Genomic DNA, 20193 nt, shown 5'->3' with positions numbered 1-20193 from the left:
TCGCATAAATTGAAAGCGTTATGCTGTAAAACAATTGAGGTCGTTAATTGGTCAGCCTATTAGTATTAGGCGGTATTCAGCCAATGAGGTGTCGCCTGGTTAGTAGGGAGCAGTGTGCAGCCAATGAAGTGTTATAATCAAGAATTCACAGGTGTGCCCAAGACCCAAACTGACTTTGGACTCTAATATTTTCGCTTATAAAGGCATCTATACTATCGAAACTAAAGCTATTATTGAGTTTTGCATTGAATGTCTACTCATAGAATCGTTTTATTAATTAGGTATTTAAAAGAAAATATGTCCTTTGAAATAGTCCTTATGAACGACATATTGGCGTACAAATTAGTCGCCTAAGAGCCCAATCCAGAGATGTTGCCTTTAAAATACTAACGTTGCCACTAAGTAGTGGCTGACTTCATAGAAACATGTGGCATCTGTCAAAATAGTCAGGTACCTAGGTATATCGGATACATTAATTTGTAGTATGTAATTCGTACGTAAATAAGATCAAGCTAAATTTGTAATTAAATTAAAACAAAATATATTTATAACTGTCTAGTATACTTTTTAGTGATGTCGCAAGTAAATAAATGTTAAGTGACAGTTAAGTATGACTAAGCATCTGGGTTTTGTTTTTAAACCATGTCCGATCATAAGAAAATCATAATAATATGTACCTTCACAGACTGAAGGTTTGCATTAATAGATTTTTTTACGAGAAATGGACGTTAACCACTTGCTCAACCAATTAGGTCTATACTGTGACTTCAAACACGCATTAAAAAATAATATGTGTATTTACCAGACCCAGGATTTGAATTTGGGACCTATGAAATTATAAGCCGACGAGTAAGCCCATGGCCCCCACAAGGTGGAGAGGGGGCTGACAGAGCCTAGGGTCTGGCGTGACGGGTCGACCAAATAAGTGACATAAACATACAACACAATTTGGCACGAATTGTAAAAAAGTCGCCGGCGGCGCTATTTTACTTAGGGAGTAGTGGTTGTGCGATGCAATTTTGAATATTGTGTCAATACTACACCATAATAACATGCGGCGTATTGAATATAGCTATTCTATTTATTATCTGTTCTGTGGTACCTAGATATATGTTAAAGATACCACACTAGGAACGAACACGTAGGTACGCCAACGAAAAAATAATTAGCTATTATTTAAAGTCAAAACTACGCCACGAAGTTCTGCTGTGTCACTGTTTTATTTGTATTTGAATCCAATATCAGCCGTTAATGAGAAGGAGTGTGGGAATTAAAAAAATATTGAATAAAGTTCATAAATTATTATCGAAATGTGGGGGCGATTTGTAACTAGGCGTTGAATAGGTACACTCACCTTTTGATTTATACACTTTTGCAAGTAATCGTGTTCTTAATAGGGATGCTGTATTAAAATAACGTATTGATACCAGTAACGTATCGGAATAATAGAATATATATAAATAATTACAAGATAAAAAGAACTTTTTATATATAACGTTTTTTAATTGTCTGTTGAATCATAGAAACTTGACTTGACTAGTTTAAACGATAAAAAAAATTTACTTGAGAGAAATAATCCTGAAATGTCATTTTGACATTCATATTGATTTCCATAGTAACGCACGTATATATTAATAATTTAGTTGCTAGGACCCCAGACCCCTAGCAACCAATAATTGTGGATTGGATTACGGATTTCTTCCGAAATAACTTTTCATACAAAGCATATTTAAAGATGGCTAAAAGTATTAAAAAAATGCATTGGCATCGTGTTCTGATATATTCTAAAAGTTTCAAATGTCTAGCTAGTCGAGAGGTTAGTTAAAAATCGATTGCAAGATTTGTACTGTATAAACAACCACCGGACAGACAAGAATACGACCTAATAAAAACGTTGTAAAATATTTAAGTAGGTTCATACCACCTTCTAGCTTCGGACAATGATGTTTAAGTCGGCTCGCACATCAAAACTTGTCCCGCCTGCAACGTGTCGAATACGTGACTTCATCGTTATTTACAAAACACACGTAGCCAAATGGAGCTCAGCACATTGGTGGAATGCGACTTTTTAGTTTGAAAAAAAAACATCTAGTGCATCTCGGGCTGCGAGTCGAACTCGCCAGAACGCATACACACATCTACAAATTGGTAATTCCTATACCGCCGCATCGCAATATAATATTCACATTTCGAGAGGTTACGCGCGACTGTCGGTAGGTGCATATGTGCGCGGTCTTCATATGTAACACCGAAGCGACGTTCGTAGAAGGTTTAATTTATGGCTGTGTGGCATACGAGGCGAGTTTAGATGTGAGAGCCGACTAACACGGAAATTATGTATTCAAGGTTATAAGCACAATAGGTATCCAACTACAGTTAAATACAGCGATGGCATAATGATAGTTTATTACGACGCGAATTGAAACAATATGACGTGAACGTAATAGATTTTTGTGTTTTCTTCCTCCATCTTTCCTCAACGTTTCGGACTCAATACAGAGGCCATTTTAAAGAGATAATGTAATTAAAATGTATACTGTAAGTGTATAAATGCAAACGCTGCTCTAAGTGTGTCAAAGGGGATTCGATTAGCTGAGAGCAAACGTTGCTCAGAGTAAAATATTGTGCTGTCAGTTGTGACGACCAGAGATACTAGATATAATATTGGATTTCGCTGAAATAACGGAAGTCATGACGTTTTTAACCGTAGCCCACCATCTTTATTAATCTTTTCAGGATTACTACGTCAGAATTTCGATGGACTACTATACCAATCGTGAGAAATATCCGACAGAATATACCAAGGCGGAAAAGCGATTACATATTAAAATATAAAACATACGTTCAAATAACTATTTAAGGGATGATTTTTTTCCACTAATAATGCGTGTAAACCAAATGCCGACTATTCGACGCTTGCATTCTGACGGTGCTGCTTTACGGTAGCGAATCATGGCACCTTACGAAGGCTCAGAGAAACCGTATACTGAGCTTCGAAAACAGATGCGACGAATACTGGGTGTGCGGTGGTATGACTTTAGGACCAACGAAGAGATAAGAGAACGCACCAACCAGCCTCTCATCACGCTGAAAGCGAAGAGGCGACGTTGGACCTGGCTCGGCCATGTGCTACGGATGCCAGAAGAGAACTTCAACCTGGCTTGCCTGTTCTTCAAGCCGACCGGATTCCGCTAAATACAATTTTGTGTATACGGGATGCTGGTTTGACCTGGAACGAAGCAAGAAGACTGGCGAGCGACAGGGATTTTTGGAAGCGCCGCGTGGTGTCAATATGCTCGAGTTAAGGGGCGGATATGGGCAAAGAAGAAGAAGAACGACAATAATTAATTAAATTTTACTGTTCCACGGAAGATTTTTTCTGAAGTGCATTCAGACTAGTAACTGTCACGAAACGCCGTTAACAGTACCTACCTCCCTTCGATTTGTGAGTAACCATTGATTAGAAAATTAAGAGATTATTTTTAAATGAAACTAAACAACATAATATTGTTATTATTACTAGGATCGATATCGTGTAATAAGAAAAGTATCGATTCAAAAATATTCAACTAAAAATCAAAATAATTATAATATTGAAACATTTTTGACATCCCTAGTTTCCAATGAGTATGTACTCAAGTCCGATGGAGATCATTATAGGATAAGTTTATTGAAGAAGAAAAAACTGTTAGTTCAACTTACAATTTTAAATTAAATAATAATAATATTATACGTATATCCAAAAATTGAGAGTATCTATGGAACGCGTTTATTAATAAATTAATACCTACCTACACAGTTTAATTTCAAAGAACTGACAAGTAATTCAAGGACCAATGTTTGATGTCAGGTCCTCAGTTGTTGTTTCATTATGTACTGCTTTAATACTTTATCATATTACTTAGTGTAAGTAAGAGAAGTAGGCTTCCTTTGTTTAAATTTTAAGCTAATGAATTTCTAATTTCATGTTTTTCCCTTTAATCTGTAGACAAGTATTGTTATGCAGATGTCCAACGTTCGGGCAATTTTTTTGGGGGTAAGTTATGTGAGAGTTGGTACTCTGTTATGGCATTAATCTTAATTTTCGCCAGTATTCATTCCAGCCATAAACAGTCCTTCTAATAATCTCCAATAATCAATAACAATTTTACATAACGTCAGCGTTGAAATCTCTTCACTTCTCTTTCGGTTTCATTCGAGTAAACAGCTAACAAAAAAAATACGGTTTGAAAATTTATTGTTTGTACTATATCAGGCAGTCGATCACAGGGCGGATTTTGGTCATTAGAATTGAGTCGTGAAAATTTAAAAACCCTGTACATTCAGTTGTAATATAATTTCATTGAAATTTTGATTGGGAAACGTTATCCATTTTATTTCCTTAACCACCTTACGAGAAAATCGTTTTCAAATTAACCATATGAAAGCCCGCGTGACTTCGTTGTATCATTTGATTCATATTGCATCAATAACAGCCCGTTGAATGAGTGAGAGAAATAGTATATTGTGTGATTATGTATTATACCGACGCGCAGTAGGTTCTTTTCACAGTAGGATAATATTTTTGCCATGAATACAATGAGTGCCCAAGAGAAAACTATAATATCATTTGTACGACGACTGGGAAATTGAATATTTCTTTGTGATGGTAAAAGACAAGTAAAGTAATGACAATGAGATTGTGATAAATCATTGCGACTTCCAATACTAGAGTGTTCATCACAGTCTACTTGAAGTTGGATATTATGTCTATAATATATTAAGTATATACGAGTACCTATGTCGATTTTAAAGTCACCATTTCTTAAAACACAGACAATAGGGTTCTTGAGTAAGAATTTTACTTAATAGTCCTAAAATGTTGAGGTAATTTTGCATGCAGAGCTATACTTTTAATTCACAACATGTCGACAACAAGATCGAACGTCTTGTTATCAGTAGATAAGATCAGAGAAGACTTACGTCTGTTGGTTTTTATTCGATAATCCGACATTTATTTACGTCAAGACAGATGGTGCACTGTGGTATATTTTTAAAATTTTTAGATTGTTTTGTAATATGTATAATACATTCCTACATATACGATATCTGTCATAAAAAAATATAAAAATCATAAAAAATATTTTTCTTAAGCAGGTAGGCTTTAAATAATCGCCTCGTATGGAGTCTTCGTCACTGGAATCACTGTGATATAGTGGAAACGTATTGTGTGATATCAAGATAAAAATCTTAAAAACGTAACATTGGACTAAATTTAATACTCTGGATATTGGCTGGATCTGGAGCGAAATCACTGATCGGACAAATCTTATTCAAGGCACGTCCGTTTTATTATGTGAATGAACACAGCATAGCGAAGAAAGAGACATCTCCATCCATTCAGACAACATTCGTGCGCTTTCAATGGGCACCGAATACCAATTCCGTCATGGGGTATGATGCATCTCGGCGTTTACTAAATAACTACGTGGTACGTTTAACAAATAAGCTAAAATTTATTTAAACAAAATCATATTTAAATTTGTAACAACTGCATTTAGTAAGTTATTATAAATAAAACTTGTAGATAGTCTGACGTCGGTTAGTAATTAATGTAATCGACACATTAATTAAAATACAAAAACAGATTGCCATAAATATTAATATAATTTAAAAGCACTTCAAGGTGTAAAATCTATTTGTTAATTAAATAAGACTCACATACCTACTCAATTGGTAAAGTGCATTGTCGCGAATCAGTTTTCAATCTTGCAACTTGCATACATGTGCATTTTCTTGGTATGGCCGCGATAATACGTACTGTCAGCACTGTCAGCAGTAAATCCATGCACGTGTAAACGGGGTAATGTGTAGGTGTGTAACAGTAATGTATTGTTGAAAGCTTATTAATAAACTGCCTTCTTAAAGAAATCCCACAACAATTCATAATGTATTCGATAGGTGTCGAAATATAAATTTATTTTTCTTCCCAACGGGAAAGGAATATTTAAAATGAAAGAGTCAAAGATATACGCGCTTAATTTTAAAACGTGGAACAAGAAAAGTCGATTTTAATTTTTTAAGTAAGTGTCTGACAGTCGTAAAACACTTTCCAAGTCAAATAGTCACGACCAAGACGTCATGACGCAAGGCTCCATAATATGAAAGCAGTATAGTTTTGTAATCTTATTATTATGCACCTATGTCTGTCTACATTGCTGAATGTTATAGAGCAGACATGTCCAATATCAAGTAGGTTGTGATCATGGAACTTACAAATAATGGAAACTGAAATACCTAACGGGTAAGGAAGAATACGGGATAAATTTAAACACGTGTCAATAATACTTCATACGTCGAATACTGACAAATGCTTTCGGTTATTGACACTCATTTAATATTAGTGTATTGAAGGTTGCAGCACACACTATTACACGTCCATAATGCGTGGTTTATTTTCGTAGGATACTCACACATTTAAAATCCTGCGTCAAAATGTTGTGTATATTTAGTGAATTCTATTTATTATTCTGTTCTGTGGCTGTGATCTACCATGCAGTATCGAAACTGGTAGTAATCTACCACGCTGTCGCATCTCCATTCTTTAACTTGAATAAACGTATCATATTATTAACTTGAATAAACGTATCATATTAATAATGTCGACAAAAATTTTACTAATCGTTTTATAAATGCTTTTAAAAATTAATAAATATAAAAAATCTTAACACCACTTCACATAGACGTACTGAAATATGACTATATTCTAAAACATTAGAGCGAGAGGTTTAAAAGAATACTATTTTATGTAATAAAAATACTTTATGCAGTCATCAAATGTTTAAAATAAATATAGAGGATAATAAGTCTTCAAAAATATGTAAATAGATTATCTACAACGTTTAAGGAATGTCCAGGATCATGCTTTGAAAATAGCATAAAAGATCCATTTTGACGTACGCTGAGCATGTCCCCCCTTAAAGCATATCATATCATCCCCCACATAATTTGAAAACATCTCATGCATATACCCACTAGAAAAAAATCCATTGAGAAATACAACACCCGTTGGGACTTTTTAACTTCATACCAGTATCGAAATTAGATATTTTCTTCACGTAATAATATGAGTGTTAATATGAAAAAATAATTAAATTTAATAACAATAATAAAAATGTTTTCACGCCATTTAAATTATTATTTTTTTCATATTGCTTTTTATTACATGGATATCTGGCAATGTCATAATAAATTATTTAAAATATGCTAATTTATTCTGTGATGACAAATTCTTCAAAGGAAGAAATTGCTCGTATTTTTTTGATATTTACAATCAGAAAAATCTCATAACGGTTTCGTAGATTGAGATTTTTAAATATTGAATTTTCCAAAATTGGAGATTTTAAAATAATATGTAAGTATAGATATAAAATTTATATTATATCGTTTTGAGAGAGAAAAACACAAACCGAATATGTACATAGTATAATAGAAAACAGTTAGAGCTATTTATTACGATATAAGGTTAATTTATAACATCATTATGTAATAGTATAGTATATCCACTGTTTTTAATATACTTATAGCACTTTTTACTATACTGATACTGACCAGGCTCCCATAGACATTTCGTATACATAAAATGCGGAACGAATTCTGACAATTGGAATAGGTTCCAGGGGTCACAAAGATATATAATGTCGATGTTGCCAGGCGATATTAGTGGTATTTTTTTTATTGAGGTAAGTATTCATTTTTTTCTTATAACCCACCAAAAAATGTTCTGAGTTCTTCAATAAAACCAAGATCGAATCACGGATCGATTAAAAATGCAATAATTGTACCATGCCATCGGCATGGTCGTAGAACGGTTGATCCCATTTGAAAAAATTAAAATAGCTAGTAGTGCAATGTGTTCAAGATAATCGATTCTTAGGATCCTCCTTGGCTTAAATTATTTTATCATTTTTAGCATTTTTGTATATAATCACCCAGATTGGTTTATTTACTATATCTATGCATATGACATTAGTTTTAGTATTATGGTTAATCCAGAAACAGTGTAGGTTGCATATAGGTAGGTGAATAAATAAAATAACGATAACCACTAACCACGTCAAGTACCTACACATTTATTAAAAAAAAAGAAGTCAACTGTTCAAACTGCTTTAAGTATCATGATCACAGTTTTTACAAACACTACTTATACATTTGCACAATGATATACATCATAATCACATACAAACATAATCAAAGACGATTTATTTTAACTACATGATAATGTATGGCAGTTAGAATTACATTTGCATGGTTTAACTAAATACTTTAGTAGAGGTTCATTCGTCATTTGTCTTGGATACAAATTATTTTCTCGTAACTAATAGCCAAGTTGTAGGAAATCAATAGGTTCAAATAGTGGATCAGATGAGCTTTTCCATTCTAAGAATATATTACATCATTTTCATCCTGGCGTCGGAGTGCAAAGTTATGAAGCATAATAAATACTCTACGAGGCAGAATAATTAGTAGTAGGTAGTGGTTTTAAATTACTATAGCACTTCTCTGACCTATCGTACAAATAATATAATAATATGAAAACTGATAGAAATAATATGGACGTGACTAAAAACTTCATCTTAGAAGTGATTTAAAATATATTATGATAAAATAATAAATCATCATTTTGACTTTTGCGAGTGGGGTCAGCCTTAATGAGACCTAATGAGATATTTCATATACCTTCATCAACACTTTTGATTGATGACCTGCGGCTTGCTTTGTAGGTGGATACGTTGGGTAGCTGTTGGCACTTGCCCCGGACTTCATTTCGCTATGCTAATAATATTTCTCATTATTGGACTTATTATAATTATTTTTTTGCCAAACCGAGACAAAAACATCTAAAAATAAAATATTTATTTATTGAATAAAAATTATTTGATTTTGACCACTGAAAGAATCGAAAAATGTCATGTTTTCAAGCTTATAATATGAGAATAAATAATATGTAACAGATTCCATAAAAATCTGGCGTTGACTGACAAACAATGACAAAAATGCATACTTATATTGCAATAATATGATGTGATGTGATGCTATGAAAGATATTATTTAATAATCTTATCTCGTCGGCTTATAATGTCTAGTTCTAATCCTAGGTCTTGTAAATGCACATATTGTTTTTCAATTTGTATTTGGGGTCAGGGTATTTTTAAATGTATTTATTTATGTCAACCAACAGGGCCAATCACAGAGAATAAGTATAATTATTATAATAATATAGAACAAAATTATTATGGTCCCAATAACAGGTGGACATAAAAAGCATAGTAAATCAAATTAAATTAGCTCAATAATATGAGGTAGGTACAGCTGTAAAGAATATAATTGGAGAGTTATTGAAAATTGTTAAAAAAGAAAAAACGTGGACAAAAGAGCAAGTGACAAACATCCATTTCTCGTATAAACAAAAAAACCTCCATTCTGCGGAGGCGCATAATATATTTTTTTTTTTTTTTTGTGATTTTACCGAGGCTTTGACTGCGACTCGCTGTCATATCGCCTCTTCTCTTCTAGAAGGGGATCCTTCGATCAGGTCCTCACTCCTATTCTGTTAAATGGCTTTATAATTATTTTGTCTAGCTCTTCCGTCTTTCTTTCTTTCTTCTTTAGACGCCAGTGTTTTATGCACCAGAATCGCTCTCCTCCGTATCCATCCCTTCTGTATTTTCGATACATCGTGTAATCATTGAATTTCAGTTAGTCTAATTCAGACCTCAGCCAAGTCTCTGAGATTAATGCTATTGAAATTTTTTGTCTTATTAAGTAGAGTTCTATATCATCCTTTTTTTGCTTCATACTTCTGGCATTCCATTGTAAAATCCTAATTTGTTTTTTATTATCCATTTTGCTCCAGAACCTCCCCTAGAATTTCCTTTAAGTGTCCTTCTTTGAATTGTTTGCATACCCAGTCCACTGCTTTAATTATTAGTTGTTCAATGATCTGCTGCCAGTCTCCCCCTTTCAGCAAGACTTTCATAATTTCTCCCATCGCGTTAACCTCTGTCTTCCCCTTTGAATTTTTCTTATTTTTTGTAGGCTTTACGCTACTCCCTGTAGATATTATTGTTGAGCCTGAAGCTTCTACCACCGCTTCTTCTTTCTTTTTGTTTTCCTTAGTTTTTTGAATTGTTTCGCTTTCATCTCTTCCTACGATTTTTTTTTGTTTTAATATGTCAGCATAGCTATTATTTAACATATTTTTTTTTGCTTCCTTGAAAGGTATGTTCATTTTTTTCATTGCTTCTTTGCAATTCTTTTCCTCTTGCCACTTTGGGCATTTTTGGCTGTTTGCCGCGTGGTTACCTTTGCAATTGATGCACGTAATTTCCTCATTTTTTTCGCAGGTTTTGTGGTTTTCACCACACTTAGGGCACGTTTCTACTGTACGTCCGCAATTGTTCGCGATATGCCCATATCGCCAGCATTTGTAGCATTGCATAACCCTGAATACATACGGTTCTACAGCAAAAGAGACTCCATATATGTAAATTGTTCTCGGCAATATTTTCTCCCCAAATTTAATACTGACTGACGAGGTCTTTGTCAGCTCTCCTGTATCACCTTTTCTTGTCAACCTCTTAAGGTTGATTACTTTTGCATCACTTTTGATTTCCATTTGCAGTTCTTGGAGGTCCATATCAATATCGACTTTTCTTATTACTCCATAAGAGCAGGAGTCATTCTCTTTGGTCACAAAACCGAGATCTTTGAGTTCTCCAGCTTGTTTCACTTTATCTGCTTCTTTTTCGTCTTCTACTTGGATGTACGTCTTTAAATTTTTATTGTAAATTTTCTGTACTTTTACTCCTGCCTTATGCAGCATCTGCGCTATTTTCAATTTTAATGGAATTTTACTTCCCGTCGCTATCATGACGATGTTTTGGTTTCCCTTTGGAGTGACCGCAGAGTCTCTTCTGGGTTTTTTTCCAGAGGTCACCGTCTGCCATTCTTCTTCTTTTTCTCCAACCACTTCCTCTTCATCATCGTTTCTTTTCTTCTTCGTTTTTTTGGTTTCATTCACTTCCATCGTGGTGTTTTCCATTTTATTGCTTTTGCCGTTCACGCGGTCTTGGAATTCGCGCAACAGTGTGAACAAAAAACAGTGTGGACAACCCCTCGCTTCACAGCGTTTGACGCACTCCCCGCACAAAGTGCACTATCCGTGCAACAATAAATATTTTTCACTTTTTCTCAAGCACTGGCACTGATTGTCAAAATCACATGGGACCACACATGTTGAGTTTATTGTCAAATTCATTTACAAACAATATTATTTTTGTTGTATCCCGTATTTATAACCGTTCGCGAGTAACCGGGCGAATAGCGACCCGAATACGCAAGCGAAGTTGTACAACCTCACTCCACCGCTGTTGGCTTCCGACTGCATAATATATTATTATGATCTTATTAGATCGGACATGATAGTAAACAAAATGTGTTTCAAAAAAACACTTTCCATACATTTCTTTTAAATATTACAATATATGGCGTTTTAGGGCTCAAATTGTTGTATATATATCATTATAAATTCTCTAAACTTCATAACTAAAAAAATGAATTTAGATATAAGTTAAACATTACGTGTCATACTCAAGATAGTCTACGTCTGTAGTAATTAATAAAACAGTTTCACTCATTATTAAAAAAATCTAGTTTCATGAAGTTTAATTCTGAGAGTGGAAGAATATGGGATACACTTTAAAACGTGTTAAAAAATAATATGTTATTTTTAATAAGAAATGAATATTTATAAATATTATTAAATTCTACAGGTAAAAAAGGTTTTGTCGATAGCTATTTCGGTTGTAACACCATTATCAAGACTTCTCAAAATAGTCTTGATAATGGTGTTACAACCGAAATAGCTATCGACAAAACCTGTTTTAAAAAACCTGTAGAATTTAATATTATTTATATTCTCATTTCTTGTAAAATGGAATTCTACCAAGTAAATGCTAACCCAAGTAATTATTTATTTTTAATAGTTACGTATTATCTATAACATACATTACAATTTGTCAGGTAAACGAAGCGCGCGTTCAATATTAGTAATATTTGAGGACACACCGAATCTGACTTCAGAGTCTTGGCCCGTGTAAACTGGCATTAACATTAGGTTTTTTCTGTTATTCACACGGTTTGATCATGTATGACCAAGTAGAGGAATGTCTTTATCGAGCAGTAGATCGACCCCGGGAGATGAAGATATTTATTCCCGGATGCCGAGATATTTTTAGCCATCAATATTTATATATTACAGACGCTGGTCGAAATTGGGAATTTCATAGTGCTAACTGCTAGTAAAGTTAGTGCTTATACTTTAAATGCAATTGAATATCGTATCGGGTTTGTCGAAAATGGAAATTATATCATATTAAAAAATAATGCTAATACGTTAATTAATAATGAGATAATGCAATCAAAAATGTTCATTCATTGCGAAAATGTTACTGTATTGCATTCAAAGTTAAGCAATAACTAGCACTAACATCGGATATTGAAAATAAATATAATGCCGTGGCCTGGATGTAGATGGCAGTGGCGAAGACTCCATACTAGGCGATTATTTAAAGCCTACCTTCTTAAGAAAAATATTTTTTAATTTTATATTGACATATTAAATAATATAATCACATAATAATATATTCAATATGCCCAACGACATCTATCGTATAATTGTCATATTAATTTTACGATCTTTTCCACTATTTCAATAAGCACCATTTATGGCATGTCTCGAAGGTTTAAAAAAAATAAGCGACATCTCGTTTCGCTTCACATATTGTATGGATTATGTTCGCGTGAATCTAAAACTTTTTTTACATGAAATTTGTTTCTCATAATTTTAAGACGTCTGCGGCGGCCCATATAAATTAGTAAGCTATTTAAAGAGCGCTTACATTTTACGTAAGTGCACATTTATTCAAAATAATTTATAAGATAATTGAAAAAGTAATTTCTATGGGATTTAATCACATATAAATATTGATTGTCGTTAAAAATAACAAATAATTTATCTCGTGATTTTTATTTGTCAGTTAGTTTATTCATAGACTAAGACAATTTATTCAGCCAATTATGTCAGTTGAAATCTGGTATTGTATCTAAGTATGTGTTTTAAATATATAAGTATTTTAAAATGTCTAGTTTAAGGGTTAAATTATAAATTATTATGGAACAGATTCAAAAAACGGATATTTTCAATATATTTTGAGGGTATCTTGCGTTTATATTTAGGAAAATACATAATTCAAATTAATTGCTTAATTTAATACCATCAGTGAGCTTTTGAAATTTCATCGGTTTTTGTGTACCTACCTATTCATCAGTAGTTATGTCGGATTATCTTCTTATTTCCCGAAAATACATCTAACAAGTGTGCTTTTTTCCACAGACTACCTGTTTCCAAAAGTCACCCTTCGCCACTGGTAGACGGTCATGGGTTATAGTACCTTTCACTATATTATAGAGTGTAATATTATTAGATACTTTGTCGAAATAATCCTGGAAAAAAACATGTTTTATGACAAATAATGACTATTCCTGTGCACTTACGTTTGCATGCTTTGCGGTGCGCAATGGCTCTGGCGGGGTCTCTGAAGTAACCCTCCCGGCAGTAATGGCAGTGGCGTCCAGCAGTGTAGTGCCTGCAGCGGAGACACACGCCTCCGGATACCCGCCCGGACAACTTGAACAGCTCCATGTTGAAGCGGCAACGTCGGGCGTGACCGTTGCAGTTGCATTCTGGAAGAAAGAAGAAAAGTATTAATTAAAATGTATGAACCGTAGAATCCCGGGTCTTTAATCAAAATCATATTTGGATTGGACAATTGGAGGCCGACAGACTTTTTAAAATTAAAAAAAATGATATTTTTTGAAAATAAATGTAACATAATATTATTATAAAAAACTATGTATTATTCAAGTCTTTCCTACAAACTAACGTAATAAACTATACATATTATGAATACTATCGACCGTGGGTACTTGATGGAATTTGAATTTAAATTCTAATGATTGAAGTTTTGTATTATTCCATTTGAGTCGTTTTTTGCGATCTGGTTTTTGCCTTTCGGCATCTTCTGGCATGTGCGCACTAACCAATGGTAACCACTGACAACGAATACAGTTAATTCTAACTTATATAATAAATTTATACAATAAAGTAGGTAAAAACTTTATCACCTACATTGATATGTCAAGCATAATAAAAAAATATAACAAACAAATGATGAATAGTTGAAGTGTTTGTAAAAAAGCCTACCTAATTACTAATAATACACTCAATTAGGGATTGCAATACCGAATGAATATTTCAATACCGGTATTTCGGTATTTCTTACTGAATACCGGTATTCATCAAAACATATTATAGACAAACAGAAGTACCTACCTATAATAAATATAGCCGTTGAAATCTATTTGAAACACTATCTTATAGTAATCTGAAGTACCTACATACATACTTACATTTATCATGTTGACCTTTGCAAATATGTATAGATCATAATATTTTTTAGAACTGCTAGAATTTTTACAAATAGTATAAGTTCAGGCACAGGAAAATCTCTATCAAATTCAACGTTTGTTGGGTCTTATATCAACGATGGATCAATAGTAGTTATAGAATAATTGGAAATATTTGCCTTGGATGTTTTCTTTTTCGAAGTATGTTAATTCCTCGCGAAAATTCTAGAAGTATCTTTGAAGGATTTTGTATTATCATTATTTCACTTTATTGGTTTTAATTGATATATTTGCATTTATTCAGCATTAATCTTATACACTAAATTTATTATGCAATATAGTAGTAAGTAATGAACAAAATACTCGTAACATGTAACTCATTTTCGAAACACATAAACGTGTATGCTTTCTTAATACCAAAAATACCGGTATTTTGGATTTTTGAAACCGGTATTTCGGTATCGATAAATAAATGAATACCGGTTTTGAAATATCGGTATTGCAATCCCTACATTCAATAGGCGAATAAATCGTCAAAACCGTACAAATGGTTCATTAGATAACTACTCACTAATAACACAATCTATTGTAACACTAATAAAATAACGTATCGGTTAATTAAAATACTTTTATACTCGGACAGGCTGTCTTTGTTTTTTGACGTGTGAAACATCCATAAATCAGTCAATCACGTGGTTTACAATATATTTTGTTCAAGATACTGTTTTTTAATATTTTTTTTTAAAGATAGCAATTAATCCGTATTACCAAGCCAAGCTAAGTATGCAAAAATGTTATAAATGTCATCTTTTACGAAACCCGTAAAATTAAATAAATAATCAAGCAAAAAAAATGATCTGCATCTCTTTGAGTCTAAATTTTATTGTGTCACATCTAACAATGATAGAAGTGAGAAAAAATAAAAAATAAATTATAAAAAATAATCAGTTTTTTTATACTGCTGCCAACAAACTGTACCCCACTTTTCTCTTCCAGAGGGTCCGGGATTGATACCCAGTGACGTTGCACTACATTTTTATCACGTTTTTATAAGCTCGTATTCTTGTTTGTCCAGTACAATTTTTTTCTTGTTTGTTCAAGATTTGTATTGGACGATTGAAGATTTTTAACCTTCCCGACTAGCTAGACATTTGAAACATTTAGAATATATCAGAACACGACGACAATGCATTCTTTTAATACTATTAGCCATTTTTAACCAGAATTGAATTCATTTTCAGTTAATTCTGTTTTGTATGGAAAGTTATTATTGTTGGTTGCTAAGGGGGTCCTAGAAACTAAATTATTAATATATACGTGCGTTACTATGGAAATCAATATGAAATGTCAAAATGACATTTCAGTATTCTATAATATTTATTCAGTATTTCTATCAAGTACAAAAAAAATATTTATTAATACACAGAATTGTCAAGTTTATATGATTCAACAGAAAATTTAAAAACATGGTATATAAAGGTTCTTTTTATCTTGTAATTATTATAAGTATGATTTTTTCAAAAAGCTTGGGGTGTTAATGTTCTTGTTACTACGACCCCCTGCTTCGTTACTTAAATTATTGTAACTAGGCATGGCTGTTCTAGTACTCAACAGTTTATATCACAGAACAGATAATAAATAGAATACTGATAGGCTATGTTCAACACGCCACATGTTGATGCAGGGTTTTGAATGTGAGTGTCGTACGAAAATGAAACACGCACTATGGACGTGCAATAGTGTGTGTAATACTCCAATATTAAATGAGCTTAAATACATAAACCGAGAGCAGTTTTCAGTATTCGACGTATAACGTATTCTTGACACGTGTTTAAATTTATTCCGTATTTTTCCTTACTCGAGATCGGTTACCTGCTTCTGCTTACCCATTAGATATTTCAGTTCCCATTATTTCTTAGTTCCCTGGTTTATATAATATGTAAGAGAAATGCTTTCTTTGAAATTTTCTCATTGTTATCAGTTATCGCAAATATGTGTATTTTTGTTTCGCTACAACAGGGTTGGTGAACCTTTTTGCGTACGCGTGCCAAAATTTCCCAAATAATATTTTTCGACTGACGTGCCAAGCAGTTTTTCATGGCGAAAAACTTGAAAAAATAGTTTTTAAGAATTATATTAAAAAGGTTTAAAAATTACCATTGAGTTCTTGAGATTCTATCTTTCACCGTGTTTCTAGTCGAATGCATAGGTATCTTTTGTTCTTTGAATATTTTTTTCTTTGTTTTCAAAAATGTTAAAAAGATCTTGGATGGATTGAAACCTTTATCACTGAAAGGTTGTCCATTTTTAGCGATTGTGTTTGAGGGAAAATTACAAGCCGCTATTATATTTGAATGACAGCCGATAATTAACTTGATAATGTTGAATATTTTATTTTTAATTACGGAATCCTAAGTGCCTACCTATGCCATAATTATAAATTTACATTAAACGTAATGATTATTCTTGAAAGAGTATTTGCCTGTTATTTTGGCCACGCGGCATAAGCGTTGGACTATCACGCCGTGGGTCTCAGGTTCGAATCCTGGGTCTGGCAAGTAAACATACTGTTTACAATTTGTGTGTGAGTCAGGGTATGGTCCATTTCTCGTAAAAAAACAAAATCTGTTAATACAAAACCTCTACTCTGTGGAGGCCCATATGATCCTATTAGGATCGGACATGGTCGGATTTTTTATACAATGCAATCTGTCATTTATGCACGAATTTCGTAATTTCCGTTTGCGCATCGATTGGCAAAAATAATAATAAAATCGAATAAAATACGCATGGCTATGTCGTCATTATTTATATATATATATATATATATATATATATATATAATATGTAAGTATACTTATATTTATTTCTTCTTCTTCTTCTTCTTCTTCTTCTTCTTCTTCTTCTTCTTCTTCTTCTTTGCCCATATCCGCCCCTTAACTGTAGCATATGGACACCACGCGGCGCCTCCAAGAATCCCTGTCGCTCGCCAGTCTTCTTGCTTCGTTCCAGGTCAAACCAGCATCCCGTAGCTCCGCCGTATACACTCTGTAGATTGTATTTAGCGGCCTTCCAGGACGCCGGAATCCGGTCGGCTTGAAGAACAGGCAAGCCAGGTTAAAGTTCTCTTCTGGCATCCGCAGCACGTGGCCGAGCCAGGTCCAACGTCGCCTCTTCACTTTCAGCGTGATGAGAGGCTGCTTGGTACGTTCTCTTATCTCCTCGTTGCTCCTAAAGTCATACCACCGCACACCCAGTATTCGTCGCAAACATCTGTTTTCGAAGCTCAGTATACGGTTGCTCTGAGCCTTCGTAAGGTGCCATGATTCGCTACCGTAAAGCAGCACCGTCAGAATGCAAGCGTCGAATAGGCGGCATTTGGTTTTGACCGAGTACAATCGTGAGTCCCAGACATTTCGCATCGAGTTGAATGTTGCTCCAGCCATTCCCATTCGGATAGCGAGCTCTTTCTGCAAAATGCCATCTCCCGTGATGTGTACCCCCAGGTACTTGAAGCTGTCGACGCTCTCGATGCTCTGTCCATCGCTAATCAGAGGGAAATCTGGATCAGGACAGGTGCTATTGCACAAGACGTTGGTTTTCTTCGCGTTGATTTTCAAACCAACGCGAGAGGAGTTGTTATGCAACCTGTCGATTGTCTCTTGAATGCCCTCGATTGAGTTGTCGAATAGGACAGCATCATCGGCGTATTCCAGGTCGCATAGCTTCACCGTGGGGGTAACAGGTATGCCTCGGTCGGGTGGTATTGACTTCCGTAGTATGAAGTCAAAGAGAATGATAAAGAGAAACGGTGCAAGGACACAACCCTGTCTGACTCCGGTCGTGACCCCGAACCATTCCGTGACAGTGTCTCCAATTCTGACACAGCATTCGCTATTCTCGTGCAGGCTTTTGATTATGGCAATGATCTTGGGAGGGATCCCGTATGCTCCCAGTATCATCCAGAGGGAGGGGCGGTGCGGACTGTCGAAAGCCTTCTCATAATCCACAAAACAGCAGGCCATCGGACTGTTCAACTCATGGCTCTGCTGGAGAAGACATCGAAGGTTGTGGATTTGGTCTGCACACGCTCGACCAGGTAGAAACCCGGCTTGGTTTTTCCTGAGGACGTGCATTATTGGGTCCCTTATTCTCATCAAAATGATGTTTGCCAAAATCTTTCCCGGAACACTGAGTAGCGTAATGCCTCGGTAATTGTCGCAGCTTAGAGGGTCACCTTTTTTAAGAAGTGTGATGATTTCACCGTTCACCCAGTCCCTTGGGCAGCGCTCTTCTTCCCACACCTTTGTCATCAGATGAAACATAGGGTGCAGGATTGCGCTCAAGCTGTACTTGAGGAATTCAGGATGAATCCCGTCTCCCCCCGGTGCCTTTCCGTTCTTGAGCCTTTTCACAGCCGATTTTATCTCGGTGTGCGTGGGCGGGCAATCGGAAATGTCGGTCGCTCGGGGAATGTCCAAAAGTAAAGCTTCCGCAGATATGTCAAAGGGATCCAAGGGGGGTGGGCGGTTCAGCACTCCGCAGAAATGATTCTTCCAAATCTTCTTGACGCATTCTGCGTCAGACTCTATTGCTCCACTGGGACCACGAATGGCTCCGGGAGTCGGTGGTCGCCTGCCGCAGACTTCACGGGTGATTCGGAAGAGTTTCCTGGTGTCATTTCTGCTTGCTGCCTCCTCTGCCGCTTCAATTTGCCGGTTCATAAAATTGCGCTTGTCCAACCGCACGGATCGTTTGACTACCCTGTCTTGGGTCTGGTAGTCAGTCCGGCGGTCCTCGGTTCGGTCGGGGTCTCTCTCCTCGTCTCTCAGGGCTTTCAGCCTGGCTCGTTCACCAATTTCAACCCACGTTTCGTCAGACATCCACTTTGGCTGCTCACTCCTTCTGGTACCAAGGACGGTACGAGCCGACGACACAATCGCACTCTTTATGAGGCTCCAGTCCGCCTCAATGAGGTCGGATTCAGATTTGTGCCGCTCGTAGATACGATCTACACTATCTCGTACAGCAGTTTCGAAGTCGGTCCGAATTCTTCGGCGTCGGAGCTTCTCAACGTCAATTCGTTCGCACTTTGGAGGCCTCACCTGGCGACTGAGTTTTACTCGGATGTTTCCAATAAGTAACTCATGATCGCTATGGATATCGGCGCCTCTGTAAGTACGCACGTCGAGAAGTTCCTGTATAATATAAGTATAATATTATGTAAAAGATCTTTATATTATTTGAATAACATCATAAATCTAGATTAACTGTATTCTAGCATAATATCGTACGTTAAGATCTGGGCCTTAGCAGGATGCAGATGGAGTTAATAATACCCACATTATCTAATTCTAGAATCTAAAAAAAATAATTGATACTTCCATCGAAACAATAATCGAATGTGATTTGTCTGATTTCAGGTTCTGAACCGCATGCTTTGGGAGAAAGCGAGTTTTATCACACCTACGAAAATTATACGCGCGAACCGATTTAATAACCCACTAAATCACAAAGTCATCGATTCGATTACAACACTAATTTGTGGACCATTGTGAATTACACAGGTCAATAAAATTGATAACGGTGCCATGTATTGGACACCTGTAGTTCCACGTGTATTGCCACTGTTGTATTTTCCAACTGCTGTACTAACTGTAGTCAGTGAGGTAGAGAACATAATTA

At 35.1% G+C, this 20193-nt stretch overlaps 1 protein-coding gene across 1 annotated transcript in view; it reads right to left on the bottom strand.

Annotated features, from left to right (window-relative positions):
* NetA (Netrin-A) overlaps nt 1–20193 on the bottom strand; it is a 566225-nt gene that overhangs the window by 189705 nt on the left and 356327 nt on the right. The window contains exon 2 of the mRNA XM_085959389.1: nt 13597–13785. Coding sequence (XP_085815515.1) covers nt 13597–13785 — 189 coding nt within the window. The remainder of the gene's footprint in view (nt 1–13596; nt 13786–20193) is intronic.

Source organism: Rhyacophila brunnea, unplaced genomic scaffold, assembly GCF_057557595.1.
Source record: "Rhyacophila brunnea isolate RB1 unplaced genomic scaffold, BYU_Rbru_1.0 scaffold_9, whole genome shotgun sequence".
NCBI lineage: Eukaryota > Metazoa > Arthropoda > Insecta > Trichoptera > Rhyacophilidae > Rhyacophila > Rhyacophila brunnea.
This window is presented reverse-complemented; position numbering and strand designations above follow the sequence as displayed.